Source organism: Bactrocera neohumeralis, chromosome 5, assembly GCF_024586455.1.
Source record: "Bactrocera neohumeralis isolate Rockhampton chromosome 5, APGP_CSIRO_Bneo_wtdbg2-racon-allhic-juicebox.fasta_v2, whole genome shotgun sequence".
In the NCBI taxonomy this organism is placed as follows: Eukaryota; Metazoa; Arthropoda; class Insecta; order Diptera; family Tephritidae; genus Bactrocera; species Bactrocera neohumeralis.
In genome coordinates, this window is record NC_065922.1 from 25,287,428 (window position 1) to 25,313,150 (window position 25,723).

A 25,723-nucleotide genomic window follows, 5' to 3' on the forward strand; every position below is an offset into this window, starting at 1 on the left:
GTACGCATGCACGCTTGCATGCAGTGCACACAATGTCTACATGTACGATGATAATAATATTTTGTTGGAGAGGAAGCAAAAACAATAGGTTGGTATGTAGTATATGGGTTGCTGTGCGCACCTCAGTTGCCTTCGACGAGAACGTGACGTAGCATAAGTCCTCGTAAACTTTTTCATCCTCTTCAAAGTAAATATCATTGAGATACTCGTGGCCACCCACTTCTCGGGCAGCCGCCTGGTAATTCCATGCTGTTGCAGCTAAACGCTGTAAGCTTTGGTTGTCACTCGAATTCGATGACGCACTCGTAGCACCCAAACTGTCAGTGACAGAGGTGGTGCTGCCAATGCTTCTACGTCCGCCAACGGAAGTGCGATCGCTATTAATGCCACTCAAATTGCCCACGGTAGCGCTGCGCGTATGTGCCGACGATGAATAAATACGAGCTGTCACAGCTGTACAACATGAACTGCCACTGTACGTGGATTTTTGTTCATCATCAATGGATTCCAGTAGATTAGTAGTGAATTCGTCTTCATATTCCTCGGTGTCTTCGTTACCATTCTCAATTGTAATGTCGCTGTTCTCATCCTCAACCGAGAGCGAGCCACTAATCGAGACGACATCACAATTCTCAGCTTGGCCGTCAATTGTTCCATTCTTTCGCGATTCATCGCTACTTGTATATATTTTGGGACGCACGTGCGTATGTCAGTTGTGCATTTGTTTGACGTTTGATTATTCAGTTGATCGATTATTTAATTTGTTGATTAATTGATGCGTTTCACACAGCACCAAATAACGGTGGCAGTGGTTTGGCGGGGAAAAATGTGGGTGCGATAGAAAAGGCAGAAAATAGAGTAGATAGTAGATAGAAATATTATACAAAGTTATGCTGTACTAAGTAAGTTGAGCAAACATAATGATATTTTAGGTAGGTGTTAGTGGTGAGCCGCGTGCCAAACACGCCCAGTATTATTTTCAGTGAAAGAGAATATATATACTTATATATAACTGTTATATTCTGTTTTTGGTGCTAAAATTAATTATAGGCATCTGACGCATTGCTCTGCTGCATTCGGCATTAATGCACCAACAAACAATGGATAATTAAAAAACGGTGTTGAATGCGTCAGTGCGCAGCATTACAGTTCTGCCCACTGTTGTTAGAGGATTTCAGTGTCATTATAGTATATTTATGTTAATTCAATGTACTAAAAGGTGGGAACATAATATTTATTTTGGACTTAATTAACTTACGTTGAATGTAGATCCTTGTAAATGGCCTCATCGGAGTGGGAACGTTCGCTGGGTGAAAGCTGGATGTTGAAACCACTGAAAAAAACGGAATTACTTAATATATATTTCTGTTTTAACTTATTTATTTTTATTTATTAAGGAATCGCACAAATATTGAAGTACGAGACCGGTTCTATAAGAAACACGAAAATTTTGAAAAAATTATTTATTTCCGAACATTAGATTATTAATCCTTATGTGGGTATTCTGGTTTAGAAGCCCGAATTTTAGGTATTTTTTTTGACCCGATAAAAAAAATCAAACATTATTTTGACCATCCATTTTTTTACATGCTTTTTATTGACATTCTAAGAATACACAACATAAATAATATAAGAAAAAAATTAAATTTAAAAAGACTGGCGCGCTGTTGTTAACTCGGCTATAATCGCGTAAGCGGTGTCTAAGAAGAAGAAGAAGAACCTAGGCCTATATTATATACAGAAGTGCTTCCTGAGCTTACAATGACCAGTGTAAAAACGATAAATAGACTGAGTTTGTCTCTTGGGAAGTTGATTACATAGTTAAACCTTTTAACCTAAGCAACTTGGCATGGCCCATGCCCTGGAGTTATTGCCAATATCCCTCCCTGTCCACTCTTTCACCCTTGCGTAGCAACTTCTTTATGGTATGGGCAATGAAAAGTTCGGGTCCTACCATGCAGATAGGTGTTGCGGGCGAACTCATCAGCCAGTTCATTCCCGGCTATACCTTTGTGCCCGGGCACACATATAAGGTGCACTTGATTACGTTCTGATAGACTGTTCAGTCATTTTACACACTCCTGCACCAATAGCGATTTGATCTCATACGCAGAGATCGCTTTAAATGCCGCTTGGCTGTAGCTGAGTATAATTCTATGTTCATTGCGATAGTTGTGTTGGAGGTTTATCTCTACGCACAGACTTATAGCAAAGACCTCTGCTTGGAATATGCTCGGAAAACTTCCCATAAGTATAGGGAGTTTGGTGCATGGTCCTGCGACTCCTACACCAAATCCCACCGATGTTTTCGAATCAAAGGTGTATTACTTAATTGTATTATCTCCAAGTAGTAGCTCGATAGCGAAATCATTCCTTACTTCAGCCTTACTGCTGAAGATAACCTTGAACTTCTTAATGAAGTTTACACTTTTGGTAAAGCTATCCATTGGGAGAAGAGCCACTTAAGTCCTTTATGCGATGGGAAGAGATTACTTTACCTATGCCAAACACTTCTGCTGTAATTTTGAGCAGTGTGTTTTTGTTTTGGGTACGTGACGGATCACTAGGTGAAGCGGTGTGAGAATCAGCATGACTTCAAGTGCCTCTGTCGGACATGTGCGCATAGCACTCGACATGCAGATGCAGGCGAGCCATTGCAGCTTCGATAGTTGTTCTAGTTGTTGTAGTTCTACCGAAATCTGCGATGCTTTCGAACGCCTCCACCCCATATGTGATAATATTTGGCCCGATAACAGCATACAACCACCTGACAATCCTTGGCTTGCAGCCTCAGGATTTACCAGGTAGCCGATTGCACTCCATAAGTGCTTCAGACCATGCTGCTTCCACCCTTCCGTATTATAAACGTATGCTTCTTGATATCTCTCATTTACACAGTAAAGTCTAAACACTTTTCATAAGCACTGGGATGGCCTTCAGCTCTTCCAGGCAATTTAAATTTGGTGAGCAAGAAAAAATCACACGGAGTCAAATCTGGAGAATACGGTGGTTGATCGTTGGTATTGAATGCGTTTTTGGCTTTAAATTCGGTCTCATTCGTGGCTCGATGTGAAAAAATCAGCTCTATCGGGACGAGTCCAGCAAGAACGCTTTTCATACCCAAAATATCGAGCTCTCTTTCCATCTCTCTAACACTTGCCTGACGATTTTCAAACACCATATCATTCACTTTTTTTAATATTTTCATCCGTTGAAGAGGGCGAAGGTCTTCCAAAACGACACATGTCTTCAACGATCCCTTGACCGTCTTTGAAGGCTTTGTACCACTCATAGGATTATGTTTTTGATAAAATTGATCACCGTAAGCCTTTTCCAGCATTCACAACGATTCCGCACACGAAATTTGGTTAGAAATACAAAATTTGAGTTAAATTCTTCGTTCGATATTTTTATCCATTGTAAAATCGCAACGCCCGACTGAGGTGTACTGACTTAAGCAGCTGCTGTAAACAAACTGTTTCGACAGATCGCGCTTATTCGGCTTAGTAATTAAGCATAGTCCTATCAACTTAGCAAAACTCATTTGTATACCCTGAACAGGGTATATTAAGTTTGCCACGAAGTTTGTAACACCCAGAAGGAAGCGTCGGAGACCCCATAACATAAATATATAAATGATGATCCGTCTGTCTGTCCGTCTGTGTGTATTTATTCGAACTACTCACTCAGTTTTTGAGATATCGTTTAGAAATTTTGCAAACGTCATTTTCTCTTCAAAATCTGCTCATTTGTCGGAACAAACTGAACGATCGGAATCAAATTCTTGGATGAAAACTTTCACATTTGACAATGTATCTTCACAAAAGTTGGCACAGGTTATTTTCTAAGATAATAATGTAATATACGAAGAAATTGTTCAGATCGGCTCACTATAGCATATAGCTGCCATACAAACTGAACGATCGGAATCAAGGGCTTGTATGGAAAACTTTCGCATTTGACGTGGTATCTTCACGAAATTAGGCAAGGATTACTGCTTAAGGTAATAATATAATCTCTGAAAAAATTGTTCAGATCGGATTACTACTGCATATACATAGCTTCCGTACAAACTGTATACATAGTTACTAAATGAAATGCATCTGTGAGGGGTATATTAGCTTCGGTGCAGCCGAAGTTAACGGTTTTTCTTGTTTTAATATCATTGCCCGAGGTATTTAAGTACAATTTCCGTGGACTTTTTTGTCTCAATGTATCCCAAAAGCAATTTAATTCCATACACGAGTTCTTACTAAATTTATGATACTCACATTAAATCCGGATGCAGTTGTTGTACTTTACGGCATTGCGATAATTTGGATAGCGTTATCAGCACACGATGGAAATTCGTTAAATCGTACAGCATTGTGGGCTCGAAGAGATCCGAGTCGCGCAGTCCGAAATGGTTGCGGCAAACATCGAGAAAAAGTTTGATATTTTTACAGCACAAGAACTGAAATGAAAGAAACAAAAACACGTTGATGATAAATGCGTATTTTTATGTATATCGACTTATGTATATATTTGTGTGTAAATATGCAGCAAAAATGGAAACCGAGAATAGACTCGCAAAAACTTCACGAATTTATTTGCAAATAAAAAGTTTTCAATGGCTCTCAATTTTACAGAATGGTCATCAACAAAATTACATGGACACTAAAGTGAGGTGGAAAGTAAACGAGTGAAATAAATGGAAAACCACAAAAATTACTATGCTGTGGGATAAATTATCAGTGTACAATAATGGAATTCTGATAAATATGTAATTGAAAAGTTAATGGCTGGAAAAACGGACGAGTTTTTTGAAGATAGGTAATTTACTATATTTTAGGTTTAATACAGACTGAGTAAAAATTAAACATTCAATAATTGATTTTTAGTTGCAAATAGTTTCTTTTCTAATTTGTGACATTAAGAAATACCTGACTTCCGAAGAGATAGTGATTTTCCGCAAAAAAATCACAGTTTGACTAAATGGACTGGATGAAACGAACTGTTATTAGTTGTTGACAGTAACAACAATATTGAAGTTTTTGAGTCAATTCAGTATAAGCTTAAGGTCAATAAGGACCGAGCTGAAAATGAGTAAGCTCTGACGAAGCTTCTGTACCGCTCAAATGAAGATTTTTGGTCAACTTCCATCAATTTAACGTTCTTATATCATATAGAAGGACTCAGTAACTTTTAATTTGAAACAAGAAAAAATGTTAATTTTGTTTGTAACAAATATCCATACAAGAACTTGATTCGATGGCAGCTATGTATATGCTTTAGTGGCAAATGGGTCTGGCAGTAAACGAGGGCAAGACGAAATAACTCCTGTCATCAAACAAACAGTCGTCACACTCGCGACTTGGCTCTCACGTCTCTGTTGACAGTCATAACTTTGAAGTCGTAGATAATTTCGTCTAGCTTGGAACCAGCGTAAACACCACCAACAATGTCAGCCTAGAAATCCAACGCAGGATAACTCTTGCCAACAGGTGCTACTTCGGACTGAGTAGGCAATTGAGAAGCAAAGTCCTCTCTCAACGAACAAAAACCAAACTCTATAAGTCGCTCATAATTCCCGTCCTGCTATATGGTGCAGAGGCCTGGACAATGACAACAACTGATGAGTCGACATTGCGAGTTTTCGAGAGAAAAGTTCTGCGAAAGATTTATGGTCCTTTGCATTCGATGGAACAATGAGCTGTATGAGATATATGACGACATTGACATAGTTCAGCGAATTAAAAGACAGCGCCTACGCTAGCTAGGGCATGTTGTCCGAATGGACGAAAACACTCCAGCTCTGAAAGTATTCGACGCCGTACCCACCGGGGGAAGCAGAGGAAGAGGAAGACCTCCACTCCGTTGGAAGGAATAAGTGGAGAAGGACCTGACTTCGCTTGAAATATCCAATTGGCGCCACGTAGCGAAAAGAAGAAACGACTGGCGCGCTGTTGTTAACTCGGCTATAATCACGTAAGCGGTGTCTACGCCAGTAAAGAAGTAGAAGATATGCTTTAGTGATGCGATTTGAACAATATGTGCGGAAATTGTAGAGTTGCCTTGGACAATATTCTATGAGAAACTACGTAGTCTAAAACTGCTTGATACAAACGGGGATAGATCTCCGAAAAAGCAGCCCTTGGCCGGATAAAATCCATGTCAATTCCGTTAACGTAGAACCGGCTGTCATAGAAATCCATGAGACATTTCGTGAAAAGCATGCAATGAGTCCTCGCATGTCTCTAACCGCCACTTTGCATGCCCAGCTAACCCTACATATCTGACACCCCTATGGTCCGACCCCGTCGAAACAGCACGCACGTTTCCTGGGTCTACCGTTGAATGACCTAGATGATAACTTATCTGAACCTTACCACCCTTACGGGGACTAGATTATCATTACAACAACATCAAATTTCATGTGAATATCTTGTCAAATAAATAGTTTTCCATACCAAGACTTGATTTTGAACGATCAGTTTATAGTAAGATATATGTATGTAGCTGCCATCTTACAGCGGTCCGATATTAGCAGCTCCGACAAATGAGCAGGTTCTTGAGGAGAAAAGTATGTGAGCCAAATTTCAGATTGATATCTCAAGAATTGTGGCAAACTTCACACACCCGTTTGCGTTTATAACGATATGAGTTTATGAGAAAAAAGGATGATGATCATAAACAGAACAGAAAGAAATACTACAAGTATAAAGGCGTAAAATAAGTACAGTCTGAGTGCGATTACAGAGCTCATTTCTCACTGTTCAAACTCAGATAGAGCATATCTAGTCTATTAATCGGAAGTTTACTGCATACCGATTATTTTCATGTCAAAGAAGCATTACGCTGGAAGGCCGCAATAGGAGAGGAATTGTATGCTACCAGAAGCTTGGTTGGGAGGTTCTTATGCATCCATCTTGTAGTACGAACCTTTTGCTCTATGGCAAAAGATTTTTCTGGTATAAAATTCGCCTCAAGAGAAGCATGCGAAAATCAACTGACCTTCATTTTTACCAAAATGAATTTTAATGAGAATGGTATTGTAAAATTATCTTAAAAATGGCAAAAGTTTACATACATGAGTTTACGGGTTTCAAATCGGGTGTTAAGAATATATTATATACTTTCATTGATTTTTGAGATATGGTGGGCGAGGCCACGGCCATTTTCAATTTTGAAAAAAAAGCCTGAGTGCAGCTTCCTTCTGCAATTTCTTCCGTAAAATTTAGTGTTTCTGACGTTTATTGTCTTAATTCAACAACACCTCTACAATATTGCCCTAAATTTTCAAATTAATCCGAGTTATAGTTTCGGAAATACAGCCTTGAGAACTTGTGTGCTCGAGGCTAGTTGGGCCGTCTTTAAACGCGTTTTTCTCGAAACTGTGTATTTGAAGTCGGCTGCCAAGATTTCTCGAGAACTACTCAATCGATCTTAATGAATTTTACACAGGTCTTTGAGATACAAGGCAGTTTTTTACCCGAAAAACCCCATGTAACCCCATAATGCAAAAATTATTGATTTTTTAATTTTTTTAAGAGAAGTTCAATTTTAAAGCACAATTTGAGGAATATTTTTTTGACCAAACTGATTTTAATACCATGAAATGAAGAGTCCCAGTATCTTTAACGACGATGTAACCGTGGGCGACAGTGGTAAAATGGCATTTCCATTTACTTCATCTCACTTTAGTGCAAGACTTAATTGGCATAATAGAATCAAAACGTTACAAATTCTTCGAAAAATGTTTGGAAGCAAATAAAATGCGCTCACTGAATACTAGGTAATAGCTGCTGATTGTACTCGGAAATCTATGATACCGTAAAACAATCGCGAGAACTGCGCAAACCTGGAGCGAGCAGGTGTGTTCGAACGAAAAGTCTGCATTATTTTTATTGAAAGCGGAAGGCGGTTCTTATGCTAGTGCCTAGCTGATAACATTGAGAAGCATATAAATAGGAGTAGAAGCGTACAGATGGTGCATAACTGGTATGTGCGTGTGTGATAATAAATTGGGGTTTTGAATGACCGCAAAGGCTGCACAAGCTGCTGAGCTGGCGTTTAAGTTTATGACCAACTGCAGAATAAAAACATGAACGTGTTATAAACACACTAAATATACTGATGTACATATATAGGTATGTATGTTCATATGTGTACATGTACATACATACATGTTAAGATGTGTTAGTATTACGAGCAAAAATGCAACTGCATTGGCTTCTATATCGCTTTATAGCGAATCCATATTAACTCGTAGAGTTTAAATTGGATTTCCGTAGCAATAAGGATCTGAGCGAACAGCTACACTCGCACACACATATGAACAACACGTGCAGCATACTAGCAGCTGGCAATCTCGTCAACACATCTCGCCTTGCAGTGTCATGCAAGCTGAATACAAATAAAAAAAAAATAAAGTCAAGTAAAGTAAAATAAAATAAATTGCTGAGCAATGACGCCACCAAAGCGCCACCGACACATTGACACAGATGGCACCTCCATATATGCTTGTATGGATGTGTGTGTGTGTGTGTGTGCACAAAGTGCAAGTGGAAGTTGACCAGAAGTGTTTCCTACTTTGTAACAACTAATACAAGAACTATTACAACAACTACTACTACAACAGTTACAACAACAGTAGACGCAAACGCAGAAGCCACAGAATTCATTTTGGCCAGCACATGGACCAAACCGGAGATGTGCAGCTGATAACACAAGTAGCTGTTCAAAGTCGATTTGGCGCAAACTTGTTAAATGTTAAGTGCACCGCACAACGGTTCATCTGTACTTGCACGTATGTTTATACGTATGTGTGTGCGCTATGAGCAAATCGCAAAGTGCCCGTTCCAAATGCCATGAAATTGCTTCGAGTGAAAGTACCAGTGTACCAGAGGAGCCACAATTCCTTGGAAAATTTTATACGAGCAGTGCATGAAGAGAATTAGAATTTAGGGCACACACGCACACATGTTTACATATCAGAGTATTTCTGTAGAACACAAGTATTGGCAGGTTGTTTAAAGTGGCCTTGTGGCTATGTGCTTTGCATATGTGATAGATTTATGTACATATGTACATACAAGTTTAAAATACAAATATTTTTTTTAAGCTAAGCCGAAAAAATACTCCCAGAAATTTACATAATAAAAACAAGATAGAAACCAAATCCTAAACAAAGGTGAAATTAAAAATAAAATTTATTTTCCTGTTCGCATTTTTGCCACAAGTGATTAGAGGCCAAGTTGTTTGAGGTTTGTAAAAATAATTTCAGAAAGATTTCGAAAAAGGGTATACTGAAAATAATTTTTCTATAAACTTAATTTTTTTACAGACTAAATAGTTTCTTAAATTTAAGTTTTTCATATATTTTCTTTCTATATTTTCTATATACAACAAGACACATTTCGCCAAGATAAAAAAGTATTGAAATTTTGATCCAGAACTAAAAGAAAAGTATTTCAAAAAAAGTGTCAAGCTACGAATATGTGATCAAATTTGACCCGGACTGACAGAAAACCCAAAATTTTCAAGTTCTTTAATACAAATCATGTCTTAATGGCTTAAGCGTTCAATTTTCGACACACTTTTTATACCTAAGCCTCAGCTGGGTTGACCTTCTGTGCTTTTAGCGAATTTGTTCAATTTTTAATTGGATTTGGTGTGTACCATGTTTTGTCGACGTCGACAAAACTTCTAAACAACTCTATTGAGATAATGTCAAGACTAAGCAAGAAACGAGGATTTGCGATGTTTGCTGTAAATATCTAATATATAATATATAAGAATATATAGTCTGTAGCGGCATTCTCTACAGACCCTTGTCATGGACAGAAAAGTTAACTTTTTTTTTTTTGTTCAGTAAGTTTTTGAGATTCTTTTTGAGTACAGGAAAAATAGAGGAAAGTATTTTTATAGTTCCAAAGTGATAGATTATGATACCGATTTCTGTCGTGCTTAAACTAATTTGAAAGAGAGACCTAACACTCATTGAAAGATGTGACCAAACTTTATCTCGGGAATAATAAGTCACCTATCTGCTACAATAATCTTAAAGATATTGTCATACTACTGAAGTATGTATTTCTTCAAAATTTAAGAGTAAAGGGATTTAGCACCGTATTTTTGGGATATTATTTTATGGCAGATGAGACAGCTTTCCAGTTATCCACCCTCTAGAAAGTACAAAGCAGATTAGTTCTGCAGTTCATACACAACTGTTTACCGTCTTATGGTCTGTGATTTCTATCGGATCAAATTTGACCCGGACTGAGAGCGACCTTTTCAATTTTAGCTTAAATTTTTTGATAGATCGACGACATATTCATATACCCACGTCTTTTGTCTTTTGGTATGTGTCTAGCTTCCACACGCTTTACCTATGTATGTACATATATCTAAAACATTAACCAAAATAATTAATACAAAGGAGAAGTTCAGATCCTCTGCTGCCAGCTAGGCTAAATGCGCCGTCTCGTCTCGAAGCTGTGTTTTTGAAGTCGGGTTGCGATTTCTCGAAAACTACTACACCGATCTTTATGAAATTTTACACAGATCTTTGAAATAAAATTCTTAATGACTTGGACGAAGAATTTTTTTTCGATTAAAACTATTTGAAAACAAAAAAATTTCGCAAAATTTTCACTGAAATTTTAATTTTTTTGTAAAAATGTCTACCAAAAATCCAATTTTCAGTTTTTTCCCTTCGTCTCCAAGTTCTAAGTTAAGGTTTTAACTACAACACTTATTTTTTCACTTTAGATGATCCTATAAGGAGTTATCTTGCCAACGCGGGCGCACCTTTTTTCCGACGGATCACCGGAAATGCCGTCGCAATGGCCTAGTTTAAAATATTTATTTCAAGAATTTCTTTGTTAATAGTTTGTATCATATAAATTCTAATAAAATATTTTATTTTCTATATGAGAAAAAAATTGTTGAGAAAAGGCTGTTTTTTACCCGAGATAACCCATGTAAGTCCTTAAGGAATTGTTCATCTTTTTTCCTGAGTGTAAAGTATTATTTATAAGATAAGCTAAAAATTTAGTTGTTGTTGCCTACATTTACGCGCAAACTAAATAAATTAAATGAACGAAACGCATGTGCATGATAAGAGACAAAAAACAGGAAAATCGCAAGTATTATTTTTTAAAAATTTCTCCAAAAAATTGTCGTTTTTTCTCCATATATTTTTGTACCAAAATTGTATTTCTATTATTCATAACTCCCTTTGATGAACTGAAGGCTCTTTACATACATTTTTCTTGCAAACTCAAAAAGTCACAAACTTATTAATTGTCATATGAAAAATGTTAAACTAAAGAAATAAATTCATCCGCTTTTGAGTCTGTAGGTTATTCCAAACATTCTCCTTTTTTAATACTCTTTATACTCAAAAGGCAACATTTAGTTAAACTTTAGAGAGCAATAAATTTTACGACTGTATTTTTATACCTCTTTAAGGCAATAATAAAAATATTACGCACCTGAGAGGCAGTTAAAACACTAAGGGCGACATATGTGGATTTGTCTTTAAATGATTCTGGAAGGATATTCTTACAAATTTATCAAATACGGCAAGTGCTAAATAAAATATTTAAGCGCACATAAAATATTAAGGCATCCCAATTGGCGCAACAACTTTTCACCAATCACTAAGATAAATGAATATTCCTTCAAAACAGAATAGAAAACCTTGTGAAGCAAAACTATAAGACTTAGAGCCACGCATACAAAAACATTTGCTTGTTCTACAATTTCTTTTCCAAACTCGTGAAAATACATATTTAATGAGGTTATACAAAAGTGGTAGTGTATTTTTATAGCACATTAGGGTGGAGCAAATTTTACGAACTTTATTTTTATTTTAATCTGAAGATATAGAATTGTTTATATATTTCCTTCTATAATTAGAATTTAATTTTTTAGTTCAAAATTTTTTCCTCAATAAGAAGTTAATAAATAAATTTTGAAATTTACATCCTAGATGACAACGTAATATTTAAAGTACTTCTGTAATTACAACTGACCGATTTGAATTTTAGAAAAGCTAAAAATTCTCTATGAAAACACAGAGCTTTCAAATTTTTATCAGACTGTATTATATTTATTAAGTCTTTGGCTGCAATTAAAAAATTTTTTAAGTAGCAATTGTTTGTAAAATTGTGAGGTTTATCGCTTCCATGGCAACCATGAAGAAAAAAGGCCGACAAATGGCGTCCATGATTCCAGCAGACTGGAATGTATTTATGCTGACACCTAAGTATCTGATAGGTCGGGTTGTTTTTGTGGGGCGGGAGTAGAGGAATGGCTGCATGTAATTGAGAATGTCTAATGTTCGCGGACATTAGGGATCTGGGTGGTATGGGGATTAGTTGGACGTTTAGATGTTAGCGGTGTGATCTTCCCTAGTCGGAATACCGAACTATTAGGGTGCGCGTGAATTGTTTAGGCGGCGAAGGCGTTTAACTGAGAATTTGAATGGCGTGTGCGTGTAATATGCGTATCGGATCCAACCCTTGGTCGCCAGTCCAGAGCAGTGTGAAAGCTCAACTGGTAGTAGTTTCGGCTACAGGTTCTGACCGGAGACTTAATTTTGGTACCACGGGAAGCAGGAGCCCTTAGAGTTCGCTCCAACCTGCTCATGCGGACTGGCCCTTCGGGGAGTAACTTGGTAGTTGTGGTTAAAACCCGAATGCGGAAGGAACTGACACTTTGTCACTTAAATATGGATTTGCATTGCAACCAGGTGCCGGACCGAAGTACGGCAGAGGTTTTAGATGGGCCTCGAACCCTGCCAAGGTGGTTAGTGTGTCCATTCCACACTGCCAATTGGTACTGGAAACGCCTGCTATGGGGTAATGCTGTCGTTAGCAGGTACCCACGTTAAACACACCGGACGTTGTCAACAGTGACGTGGGAGCCAAGTCGCGAATGCGACGGCTGTTTGTTTGATGACAAGGATATTTCGTCTTGCCCACGTTGACTACCAGATCCATTTGCTCCGCTTTTTTGTCCAACCAGGAGGAAGCAGAACTAACGGCGCGGTTGTTATGACCAATGATATCGATGTCATCGGCGTACTCCAGCAGTTCTACACTCTTGTAGAAGATTGTGCTTTCTATGTTCAGCTCTGCAGCTCGAATTAGTTTATCCAGCAGTAGATTGAAGAAGTCGCAATATAGAGTTTTGGTATTGCTCAACGTCAGTTTACACAGCCGTATTCGTTTTGCGGGGATACCGAATTCAGACATAGCGACATAAAGGCAGCTCCTTTTCGTGCTGGCAAAAGCAGTTTCAACGTACAGGTGGTGTGTGTCGATCCTTTTATCACGAGTCTTTTCCAAGATTTGGCGCATGTTGAATATCTGGTCATTAAAACCCCAAAATTTCATGATGTTTTGCGACTACTGTTTTTATGAAAAAAAGGTGTAATATTTTTCAGAAAACCTAGTTTGGGCGAAAGTCACTTCGTCTTCTTCTTAATTGGCGTAGAAACCGCTTAAGCGATTATAGCCGAGTTAACAACAGCGCGCCAGTCGTTTCTTCTTTTCGCTACGTGGCGCCAATTGGATATTCCAAGCGAAGCCAGGTCCTTCTCCACTTGGTCCTTCCAACGGAGTGGAGGTCTTCCTCTTCCTCTGCTTCCCCCGGCGGGTACTGCGTCGAATATTTTCAGAGCTGGACAACATGACCTAGCCAGCGTAGCCGCTGTCTTTTAATTCGCTGAACTAGTCCGTGTCGTCGTATATCTCGTACAGCTCATCGTTCCATCGAGTGCGGTATTCACCGTGGCTAACGCGCAAAGGACCATAAATCTTTCGCAGAACTTTTCTCTCGAAAACTCGCAACGTCGACTCATCCGTTGTTGACATCGTCCAAGACTCTGCACCATACAGCAGGACGGGAATTATGAGTGACTTATAGAGTTTGGTTTTTGTTTGTCGAGAGAGGACTTTGCTTCTCAATTGCCTACTCAGTCCGAAGTAGCACCTGTTGTCAAGAGTTATTCTGCGTTGGATTTCTAGGCTGACATTGTTGGTGGTGTTTACGCTGGTTCCAAGATAGACGAAATTATCTACGACTTCAAAGTTATGACTGTCAACAGTGACGTGAGAGCCAAGTCGCGAATGCGACGACTGTTTGTTTGATGACAGGAGATATTTCGTCTTGCCCTCGTTCACTGCCAGACCCATTTTCTGTGCTTCCTTGTCCAGCCTGGAGAAAGCAGAACTAACGGCGCGGGTGTTGAGGCCGATGATATCAATATCATCGGCATACGCCAACAGCTGTAGACTCTTATAGAAGATGGTACCTTCTCTATTTAGTTCTGCGGCTCGAACTATTTTCTCCAAAAGCAGGTTGAAAAAGTCGCACGGGCGAAAGTCACATGTGTGATAAATCTACCAATAAACTTTTAAAGCCATCGATGAAACCGTTTTTGAGAAATCGTGGACACTAGTTTGAAAAATGTTGTTTCGAGAAAAAACACTATTGAAGGTTTCAGGTGTGTTGGCCACGCCCTCTGAAGGCCTTATCTTCTCACTCCTGTAACCTTCCTACCACATTCTACTTGGAAAATTACTTTACCAGCAGTTTCTATGAATGTTCTAGAGTCAGTCACTTCAGTCCCACCCTAAAGCACTTGTTAGCTGCTGCATCATAACCTTGAAAATTTTAAGCAAGCAGCACTTTTACTTTCTTCTAACATATACGTACACATATAGTACATACATATATACTACTCGTATGTACACACACAAATATAAACAAACAAACAGGAGCCCACTCAAATATAATAAACCCAAAAGCGCCACAACACTTCAGTGCTTCGATGATTTGCTGAGCATGCCCTTATGCCATAATGGTTTGTGGTGACTTTGACTTCTGCCAAGTAGAATGTGCCAGCAGCGGCATTGAATTTCACAAAAACAACAAACACTATATACTATAGATGACAGAACTAACAAGTTCGGCTCTGCTTGAGTCATGTTTGCACTTAAGAATAACACCAAGAAGACTTCTTTGTGGGTACATACATACATACTAAGCAGTAGATGGAGATGGAGAAGAGGCGTATGCATATGCAAGATGTATATATGTGGATATATGGTATATCATATTCACTAGCGTGTGTGCTTTAATTCTATCTTTCATATCCTTATCACGTACATTTTAGGGTTCATATTTGTTTAGTATTCATAACTTATTCATGAATGCAATGCTGATTAATTGCAATAATTTAATATTTTTTACATTCTACTTTTTAATACCGATAAATTGAATAAAATATATTAAGAATTCAGAATTTTCAATTTCACGATTATCCTTGCTATTCGAGTGAGAATATTATATTACAAATTAAAGGAAACTTTATCAATACAGCAGAAATACCTTAACCGTCTTCGATTCGCTACTTCTATACCCATGTACTTATGTATACGAGAGAGGGCCTATATTTTGCTCTTTAAAGTGGCATAATCGCTTGCTAGTTTGTTCGATACACCACTCTTCTGGCAAATACAAAATATAAGAAGAAGAAGACAGAAAGCGAGTTAATGACCACCATGTCGCCAAGAGGGTGCGATTTAATCCCGATAGATATTTTGAGTGTGTCTCAAAAGCAATTAAATCTAACAAACCCTAATAGGCTCTATAATGTCAAATTATTGGGTCGATTCGAAACCGAATTATGGAAATCGCGACTACCAAATTCGAGAAATTAACCTACGAACTGCTGTCTCCTCCACCGTAAGTCCCACATTTCACACTGTGCAATTTATCGAACCGTCTTTGTACACCGCTTGCAAATGATATTTTCATTGGTTAATCGATTGGACGAAGTATTCAAGAACAAAACAGTGAAATTTAACGAACTTTTGTCGTTCTATAGATTTACTTAATGCGAAAATCGTTATCATAGGTCGTTACACAAGGAAACGAGCAAAAACAATAGATTTACATAACCAAAAATTCATAACAATAATTATATACATATATGGAAATAGCTAATTACTGCCAATTCGACTAGTATAAAACCTAATCAGTAGCTTCACAAACCTCGCATTATTTCCGAGCATTATCCACAGTCAGCATGGCTCTAGCAAACAACCGTCTACCGATACTGCTCATCACCTTCGCAGTGGTTACCGCATGCAGTGCTATAGACGTCAATGAAAGTACAATACTGGGTCGGCCACAGAGTCGCATTCACGGTGGACAAAATGCTGCTGAGGGACAGTTTCCGTATCACGTTTTAGTGACACGAAAAGGCGATGGTTACATCACAGTCTGTGGCGGAGCGATTATCTCGAGGAATTATGTTTTGACAGCAGCGTACTGTGCGAATGGGTAAACTTTTGCTAAGTATTAAGTTCTCCTCTAATTCAAATCAAGACAATCTACCCTACAGATACTCCCCTTCGGACTATTCGATTCGTGCCGGCACTGTCAAATTTAATTCAGGTGGCGTTGAAATACAAGTGGCTGAGGTAAAAATACATCCGCAATATAGTGCGTATAACTATGATATCGCCTTGCTGAGACTGAGTAGCCCCTTAAGCTTCAATGATAAAATTAAACCGGTATTACTTGCAAGCAGAGATTTACCCGAAGGCACACCGGCTATAATAACCGGTTGGGGTGGTGTATCAAGTGGTGGATTGGCCGACCAATTGCAATATAACACGGAGTACACATTAAATCATGATACTTGCATGGAACGTCTGAATACAATTCAAGATTCAATGCGTTGCCTCGCTAAGAGCGCTGGAAATGGTATATGTGATAGCGATACTGGTGGTCCTGCTGTAGCGAATGGCGTTTTAATCGGCATTTCGTCGTTTTACGTCAATGCTTGCAACAGTAGTCTTCCAAATGGTTTCACTGACGTTGTTTATTCAAGAGATTGGATTCGGGCAAACTCAGATGCCGATTGCTCTTGTTCCGCATAAAAGTATAGCTCTCGTTCTTGTAGTGTTTTCGAAAAGTCGAAATGATATCTTAATAAATATACATATGTAACTGCATTAGTGGAAAATGACTATCACAAATCCAAATTTAAAATTTTCAACCATTTCTCAATAGCATTCCTGCTATTTGAGAAACTTATTGGGTGTCGAAAACGTCTTTTCGTATTTTGTCAATAGATGTCATTGCAGTCGTATATCTCTAGTGCTACCAACCATATTGTGTTATACCATCTAGTGATGGAAAGGTGAGATTTTAAACTTCATTTAACCAAAAAAAATTAAATTCGGGGAAGTTGAAAAAAATTACAGCTACTCCAAAACGAGTGAAAATAATGAAGAAATTCACTATATTTTGAAATTTTTATATAAAAAAGGGAAGAATGCTACGCCTTATGCCCCCCTTGCTACTGAGGACCTCTGTACCAAACCACAGCTTTATATCTTAATTTAGTGCTTAGTTATGGCACTTTATATGTTTTCGGTTAATGGCGATTTGTGGGCGTGGCAGTGGTCCGATTACGAACTACGAACTTTTTTTTATTAAGAAACCTACATACCAAGTTTTATCAAGATATCTCAATATTTACTCAAGTTACAGCTTGCATGGACGGACGGACAGACAGACAGTCAACCGGATTTCACTTTTCTCGGCATCCTGATCTTTTATATATATATAACTCTATATCTATCTCGTTTAGTTTTAGGTGATGCGTACCATCGTTAAGTGAACAAAACTATAAACAGAGTTTATAACTCGTTACAAGAGTATAAAAAAAATAGTTGAAGCTTGATTAGAAATACGAAAAGACTTTTTCGACTATCCAATATTTTAATTTTAATTATTATTTTCTTTATTCTACTTTTACATCATATAGAGTACTGGATTGAATGTACTCAATATCACCTTAAAAATCAACAGATTCTGAACTTTATAAGGTGCTTTCCAAGGTAAACAAAACTTTAAAACAAGTTTTCAATGACTTCACGACAATCACTCAATGCTAAACACTGAACCTAAATCACTTCTACAACAAATCCGTAGCCATAGTGCTATTATCAAGACTAAATTTCAAGAAAAGTAGTTCAATTTTTTTACACTAACTTACTTGTGAAGATCAAACTTCCCGGAAATATGGGTAAAAGTTTGACCCATGCAGGAAAAAAAATTAGAGGAATGTTATCGTGACTGTAGAACCAATATGATATCTGAAGTGTATTTTCTAAGAAGGGTTGCTATATGTATACTGTATATGTATACTGTAAAATGTTGGGTAATCTAGTAAGTTATTCTCCTGAAAATTTGTGTTTACATATTTCAATGAGTATCAAGCCTTTCTTCGAAATTTCATAAAGCATTGCAGAAATTGGTGTCACAATCATTTACAACTGGAATTAGGAAAATATTTTCCTTTGTTATATTCACATTCAAAGGTAAATGGTTTTGTGAAGAAAAACAGTAAAACTTTTCTGTTTATGGACATAAACAAGTTTGTTTTCATTCATCAATATTTTGCCATTTTTTATGAGGGTTTGGTAGGGACCCTCTTTACCGACTTCATTTTCGGTACTTACAGTAAGCGAGTTGATCACGATACCACTAAGATAGATATTTTGTGTCTTAATAGCTATAAAATCTGTAATATTTTTTCTTTAAGGCAAACCTCAGATCCGTACCTAGTCTCACCAGTTCATGGCGACACTATCGTAAAAGAATTGTCTCGATGTTTTGTCGACGAACCGTGGATTTACTGGCACACACGGAAACAATGACCTTCGCCTGGTGAATCTGCTCCAAAGAAGGCTATATTTGATCTATTGTAGAGAAACGAGATGGATATCGTTTCCCGGGATTCACAAGGAGGGACATATACACATCGACTGGAAGACTAAACCAGAGTTAGATCAAAACACAATAGGCTATATTATGCCGAATTTTCTAGTATACCAAATTTGAAAGATTAGGATACGAAGAGCTGTTTCCTTCACCGTAATTCCCAAATTTTACAACGACTTATCGGACCATCTTTATAAACCGCTTCCAAATGACACTTTCATTGGTTAATCGATTGAACGAAGAATTCAATAACAAAACAGTGAAATTCAACGAACTTTCGTCGTTCTATAGATTTACTTAATGCGAAAATCGTTATCATAGGTCGTTACACAAGGAAACGAGCAAAAACAATAGATTTACATAACCAAAAGTTCATAACAATAATTATATATGTATATGGAAATAGCTAATTACTGCCAATTCGACTAGTATAAAACCTAATCAGTAGCTTCACAAACCTCGCATTATTTCCGAGCATTATCCACAGGCAACATGGCCCTAGCAAACAATTGTCTACCGGTACTGCTCATCATCTTCGCAGTGGTTACGGCATGCAGTGCCATAGACGCCAATGAAAGTACAATACAGGGTCGGCCATAGAGTCGCATTTACGGTGGGCAAAATGCCGCTGAGGGACAGTTTCCGTATCAGGTTTTAGTGATACGATCGGGAGATGGTTACATCGTAGTCTGAGGCGGAGCGATTATCTCGAGGAACTATGTTTTGACAGCAGCGCACTGTGTGAATGGGTAAACTTCTGCTAAGTATGAAATTCTCTTCAATTTTAAATCAAGACGATCTACCCTACAGATACTCCCCTTCGGACTATTCGATACGTGTCGGCACTGTGAAATTTAATTCAGGTGGCGTTGTAATAAAAGTGGCTGAGGTGAAAATACATCCGCAATTTAGTGCAATAACTATGATATCGCCTTGCTGAGACTTAGTATCCCATTAAGCTTCAATGATAAAATTAAACCGGTACCACTTGCATGCACCGATTTTCCTGTCTTCGCCGCCGGACATTTTTCAATAAATTAATTTAAGTCCTAAGATGTTACTTTTGGTTTTACGGCAATTAGACAAGTCGGGAACAGAGGCCATCTGATCAAAATCGACACGGACTGGATCATTTAAACAAACAGAATCGATAAAATTTTCAACTCGCCTGATCATCCTGATAATTTATATAAATATATAAATAATTCTAACTCGACTACTTTCAGGTGACACAGGCAACCGTTAAGTGAATAAAACTATTATGCTCTGTAACATCATTTTAGTCTTTCACATACTATTTAATATGTAGTCATCTTATTGCCAAACGTTTGCCAGAAACAATTAAGGAAGACCAGTGTCTACCTGTTGCCGAACATAAGCCATTTTGCCTAGATTGGGTAGTCGCAAGACAACTGTTTACTGTGGGCTCAGTCAGGTGGCCTACGGTTTCGTTCTCAAAATTCAAGTCTCCGGGGGCGGACGGCATCTTTCTAGTACTTTTGAAACAAGGAGAAAAGGTGGTACTGCCCTATCTTGTTCAGCTGAAGAGAGATAGCCTGGCGCTGGCGTATATCCCTGAACCATGGAGGACCGCGAAGGTGATCTTTATACCGAAGGTAGGTAGGAAGGAACACAATGGCTAAATCCTATAGACTAAGCAGTCTAACTTCCTTCTTACTAAAGAGTATGGAAAATATTGTGGACCTCGAAATAAGATCGAAGGCGCTGATAACGTCACCTCTTCATGCGAACCAGCATGCTTACAGAGCAGGCAGATTAACCAATACCTGCCAACCTCTGAGATAGAGAGTTCGCTGGGAAAAGGAAAGGTAATGTATGCGCGTTCCTAGACATCGAAGGTGCCTTGGACAATGCGTCTCACATGAGCTTAGCAAGAGCACTGGAGAAAGGGAATGTGGTGGCACCGGCGCGTAGATGGATAGAAGCCAGACTTTGCACCAGAATAGCTGAAACCACAGTAGAAGATACCAATATTCGTCTCGGTACTACAAAGCGCTGCCCACAAAGAGAAGTACTATCACCTCTGTTGTGGAGCCTCGTCGTGGACAAATTACTTATTTGCTAACTAACAATGAAATCCGGTATCAAGGATATTAGGGACGGCATTGTTATCATAGCCAGAGCAAAATTTGAAGACACTCTCTGCGATATCGTACAAAGTGCACTAAGCCTAGCCAAGGGATGGTGCAGATGTGGTGGACTAAACATCAACGACTTGAAGACGACCACCGTCCCATTTACGAGACGCAGGTCACTCTGGAACCTAACGCTCGGGGGAACTCGGGGGACTAATATGGTCAGATATTTTGGTGGACTCACGCTCGGTTCCGCAGGGGTCGCAGGACCACACACAAAACTCTCCATACTTATGGGTAGTTTTCCGAGCAGATTCCAAGCAGAAGTATTTGCTATAAGTCGGTGTGCGGCTGCTCCGCAGTGATGAAGCAGTGGGTAGGGAGAAGCATTGGCACCAACTAACCATGCGAAGTTGCTAATAGGTGGTTACCACCTTAAAATGTTTACATATGTAATCAACCTTCCAAGTTAAAAACTCATGCTACTTATCGTCTTCTACACTGGCCATTGTAAGCTCAAGAAGCACTTATTTAATATGGGGCAAGCTTATTGTGCGAATTACCAGTTCTGCGACTTGCAGTCTGAAACACCAGACACCGGCTAATTGACTGCACAGCAGTCAGTAGGCGCAGGATAAAGCCCCTTGGATCCATGTTTCCATATAGGGATCATATCGCCTCAACAGCGCCTAGCAGTATATTAGAATTTATCAATTTGCTGGAGCTAGTTGAGACGTTGTGACGTAAGAGAGGTCACAATATACCCTATGTCGCAGTGCAATCCTCATTTACTAAGTAATGTAATGCCAAAATATTGTAAACTTCCGATAAAAAATATATAATTTTTTCTTGCCAAGGAATGTAGTAGGGTACCGCCAGTCATAGAGTAGATATAACGTTAGTTTCCCATTTACTCTACTACGCATTTCATTTTTTGCTGTAAACTTTCATTGATTTGCATTTTACAAGCTTTACGAAACTTTCATTGAAGTTCACTGTACGCTTCTGAACTTTCATGGACTGCAAAAAAAACGAAACAAAACGCACAACGTGTCAAAGTAAATTTGCATAGAAATCCCAAATGACATTTGCAAGTAGAGTTAAATTTATTTGCACTTGGCAAACTTTTAAGGTGTCAAATTCATCAAAATGTTCAACGAGCCAACGCACCAAAGTATATTAGCCAAATTAATAAAGAAGATGAATGGCAAAGTCAAAAATTGTCGCACACCACTAAGCTACGGCAATTTGATACCGAATAAGCTACGTATCGAGCGTGAAGTCAAGCATTTATTATAAGCGCTTGAGAGGTTATTTCAACCATATTAAGCCAACATTGCGGCCACACACCATACAAGAGCATACAAAGCAAAATTTCACACATAACAATTTAGCAAATATAGCAATTTAATAATTTCCTTTGGCAAATAAACACACACATAAACACCACGTGTAGCATGAGAGCCCGAGCGAGCGACTTAAAAGCCACTTCAAACTTTTCTATCACAAGTGTTGTTAATATACATACATATCGCTCATTTGCTGCAAAACCGGCATAAATCAAAAAACGTGATTTTTGAGTTAATGATGCAGAATTGTTCGTTATATCATACAAGGAAAAATTCATATGAATACAAGCGACTTAAAGAGCCACGTGGATGGTTGGAGTCAAACTTTTCTTTTCACAAATCGATTTTTTTGTTGTTAATATGAGCGATATGTATATGATGCGATACGCAAGCACATATGTAGCATACTTGCAGGCGTGTGGCCAAATGTATGTAATTGTAGCGTTGTATTTTACGCGAATACACTTTTTTAATGCCACATAAGCGATTGTGCGGACTCGCAACATGTGGGCGTGCTCGACACGCTCGATTGAGTATTTGTGCGCGCGTGGTTATGAGGAAAGAAAAAATGTGTAAATTCATGTGTGCAGCATTTTGTAGCATACATATCGGCGCTTATTTAGCAAATTACAGTTTTAACTTTTTAATGACAAGTCACTTGTTTGTGGCTTTGTGCGGGTGTGCCGTGATAAATGAAGGCGAACATGCAAATTATACCAGCAACGCGCAATTGGCGACACGCCCCCACTTTTTGAACCAAAGTTTATATCTAAGAGATATAATGATATGCTGCGTAAGCTAGCTATACTCGTATAAGAATTGTTTAACAAATAAGATAAGAGCGAGGGATAGTGACAGGCATTTTTGTGATTAAAAATATTTCTTCTTTTCTTCCATTTACTTTTCAGTTTCGATTTATCTCATTTGCCTTCTCATTACGACTGAGCATTACTTTCGAGCATTTTTTAGAGAAAGAGGAGATGCACAACTTAGTTAACGAAATTTCGAAACATATCGTGTACCTAGACCCCTAAGTTGGAAAAACTGTAAATTTTTATGGGTAAGCTATTGCAAGTTGAAGGGCGAAGCGGGACGCATTTGCAGGCAAAAAACGAGACAGGCCGAAATGCGTGAGTATGAAGAGCTTGACAAGCTGGCCGACAGGGGTAATGCTCGAAAATTCTACAAAAAGATGCTGCGACTAACAGTAGGTTTCAAGACCGGAGCATACTTTTGTAGAACCCGCAGAGGTGGTCTAGTGACTGATGCCCAGAGCATACTAAAACTATGGAGGGAACACTTCTCCTGCCTGCTGAATGGCAGCGAAGGCATAACACCAGCAGATGGCGAAACCAGCCATGAAGGAGTTCGAATAGCAATTACCCGACTGAAGAATAACAAAGCGACATGGGCCGATAGATTGCCGGCCGAGCTTACTGATAAGGAGCATGCATCAGGTTCTTTGTAGAATATGGTCGGACGAAAGCATGCCCGACGATTGGAATTTAAGTGTGCTCTGCCCAATCCACAAAAAGGGAAACCCCACAATCTGCGCCAACTACCGTGGGATAAGTCTCCTCAACAAGGCGTATAAGGTTCTATCGAGCGTATTGTGTGAAAGATTAAAGCCCACCGTCAACAAACTGATTGGACCTTATGAGTGTCGCTTTAGACCTGGAAAATCAAAAACTGACCAGATATTCACCATGCGCCAAATCATGGAAAAGACCCGTGAAAAGAGGATCGAAACGCACCACATCTTCGTCGATTTCAAAGCTGCTTTTGCCAGCACGAAAAGAAGCTGCCTTTATGCCGCGATGCCTGAATTATCCCTCAAAAGCTCCGTCAGGATCGGGAAGTATCTCTCCGAACCGTTAGATACCAAACGAAGTTTCAGGTTTAAGACAAAGCGACTCCCTGTCGTGCTGCAGAACTAAATAGAGCAGGTATCATCTTCTATAAGAGTTTACAGCTGCTACATTTCGGGAGAAAGGTTCTGCAAAAGGTTTGTGGTCCTTTGCACATTGACCACGGCGAATATCGCATTCGATGGAACGATGAACTGTATGAGAGATACGACGACATTGACATAGTTCAGCGAATTAAAAGACAGCGACTACGCTGGCTAGTTCATGTCGTCTGAATCAATGAAAGCACTTCAATTCTGAGAGTATTCAACGCAGTAGCCGACGGGAGAAGCAGAAGAGGAAAATCTCCACTCCATTGGAAAGACCGGGTGGAGAAGCACCTGGGTTAGCTTGGAATTTCCAATTGGCGCTACATTGCGAAAAGAAGAAACCGACTGGCGCGCTGTTGTTAACTCGGCTATAATCCCGTAAGCGGTGTCTACGCCAATCGAGAAGAAAAATAATAGATCAATATTAATCCATAGATTTTTTACACGAAACCAAACCAAATATATTCTGTTTTTCAATATTTGTTGAAATGCAATGTTTTTTTTGCTTTGGAAAACATCTTCGGATTTCATATCATTTTCACTGCACTTTTTTTTATTTGATAATGGAATTTGAAATACTAAATCCCTTACATTTTATACCACCCTTAGACCCACACCCACAAAATAGAGCTCAACTTTTTTCACAAGGAAATATTCGTACCATTGAGAATTCTGGTTATCTACGTCACTTCAAAGCACAGAGTTGCACTGTGGCTTCTTGCATGTAACCGCCATTGTACATTAACGTCAAGGGATATGAAAGATTGATGATGATAAGAGTATGCGAGTAAAAGAAAAATGCTGAATGTTATTTTTTTCATTTATAACGACTTTGAATGTCAACATGAAGACTGTCATATAACTAGTAACGTCATAAAAGAGAAATCAACAAAAATATGAATGAAATATGGAAACTGTGAAAACTGGGAAAACGTCGTACAAACGAGCTAGCGTTGTATACAGAAAGTATATGAACCTTGGTGTTTAACTGACAAGCAGTCTATCTGGCCCTGATCAGAGTATATTAAATTTGACAAGATGTTCGAAATACACAGAAGGAAGCGTCGGAGACCCTATAAAAAGTATTAGTACCTTTACCTAAATGAAAGGTCTGAAATAACGATCTGAAAATTTTCCTACGTTCTCTTCTCCTCATGATGCTGTTAATTTGTCGGCGCCGCCGATATCGGACCACTATTGAATATAGATGACATACAAACTGAATGAGCGGAATAAAGTTATGTATGGAAAACTTTTTTATTTAACGAGATATCTTAACGAAATTTGACATCCACCTAAGACAACATAATAATCTCCGACCGTATTGTTTAGATCACACTACTATAGCACATAGCTACCATATAAACAGACCGATCCTAACCAAGTGCATGTATGGGAATTTTTTTTAGTTTTCAGGATATCTTCACGAGTTTTGGAACATATTTTTATACAAGCAAACACTACAATCTCCTAATATTAGGTTGTCAAAAAAGTCTTGCGGTATTTTCGCTAGTTGGCGCTGAAAG

At 38.5% G+C, this 25,723-nt stretch overlaps 2 protein-coding genes across 3 annotated transcripts in view; one reads left to right on the top strand and one right to left on the bottom strand.

Annotated features, from left to right (window-relative positions):
• The window catches only part of LOC126758730 (protein vav-like), a 202,783-nt gene that overhangs the window by 138,475 nt on the left and 38,585 nt on the right, over nt 1-25,723 (bottom strand). For both annotated transcript variants that reach the window (XM_050473096.1, XM_050473099.1), the window contains exons 2-3: nt 4,272-4,453; nt 1,259-1,333 (exon numbers count right to left, since the gene is read on the bottom strand). In XM_050473096.1, coding sequence (XP_050329053.1) covers nt 1,259-1,333; nt 4,272-4,453 — 257 coding nt within the window. The remainder of the gene's footprint in view (nt 1-1,258; nt 1,334-4,271; nt 4,454-25,723) is intronic.
• On the top strand, nt 16,040-17,018 carry LOC126758737 (chymotrypsin-2-like). The gene is made up of 2 exons (XM_050473111.1): nt 16,040-16,341; nt 16,403-17,018. The coding sequence occupies exons 1-2, from the start codon at nt 16,085-16,087 to the stop codon at nt 16,941-16,943; spliced, it is 798 nt and encodes a 265-aa protein (XP_050329068.1). The 5' UTR covers nt 16,040-16,084; the 3' UTR covers nt 16,944-17,018.

Bases quoted from the DNA above. Each gene is read 5' to 3' on its own strand.
- LOC126758737 (XM_050473111.1), top strand. From the start codon at position 16,085: ATGGCTCTAGCAAACAACCGTCTACCGATACTGCTCATCACCTTCGCA. The intron at 16,342-16,402 runs GTAAACTTTTGC...TCTACCCTACAG, and splicing joins GCAGCGTACTGTGCGAATGG to ATACTCCCCTTCGGACTATT.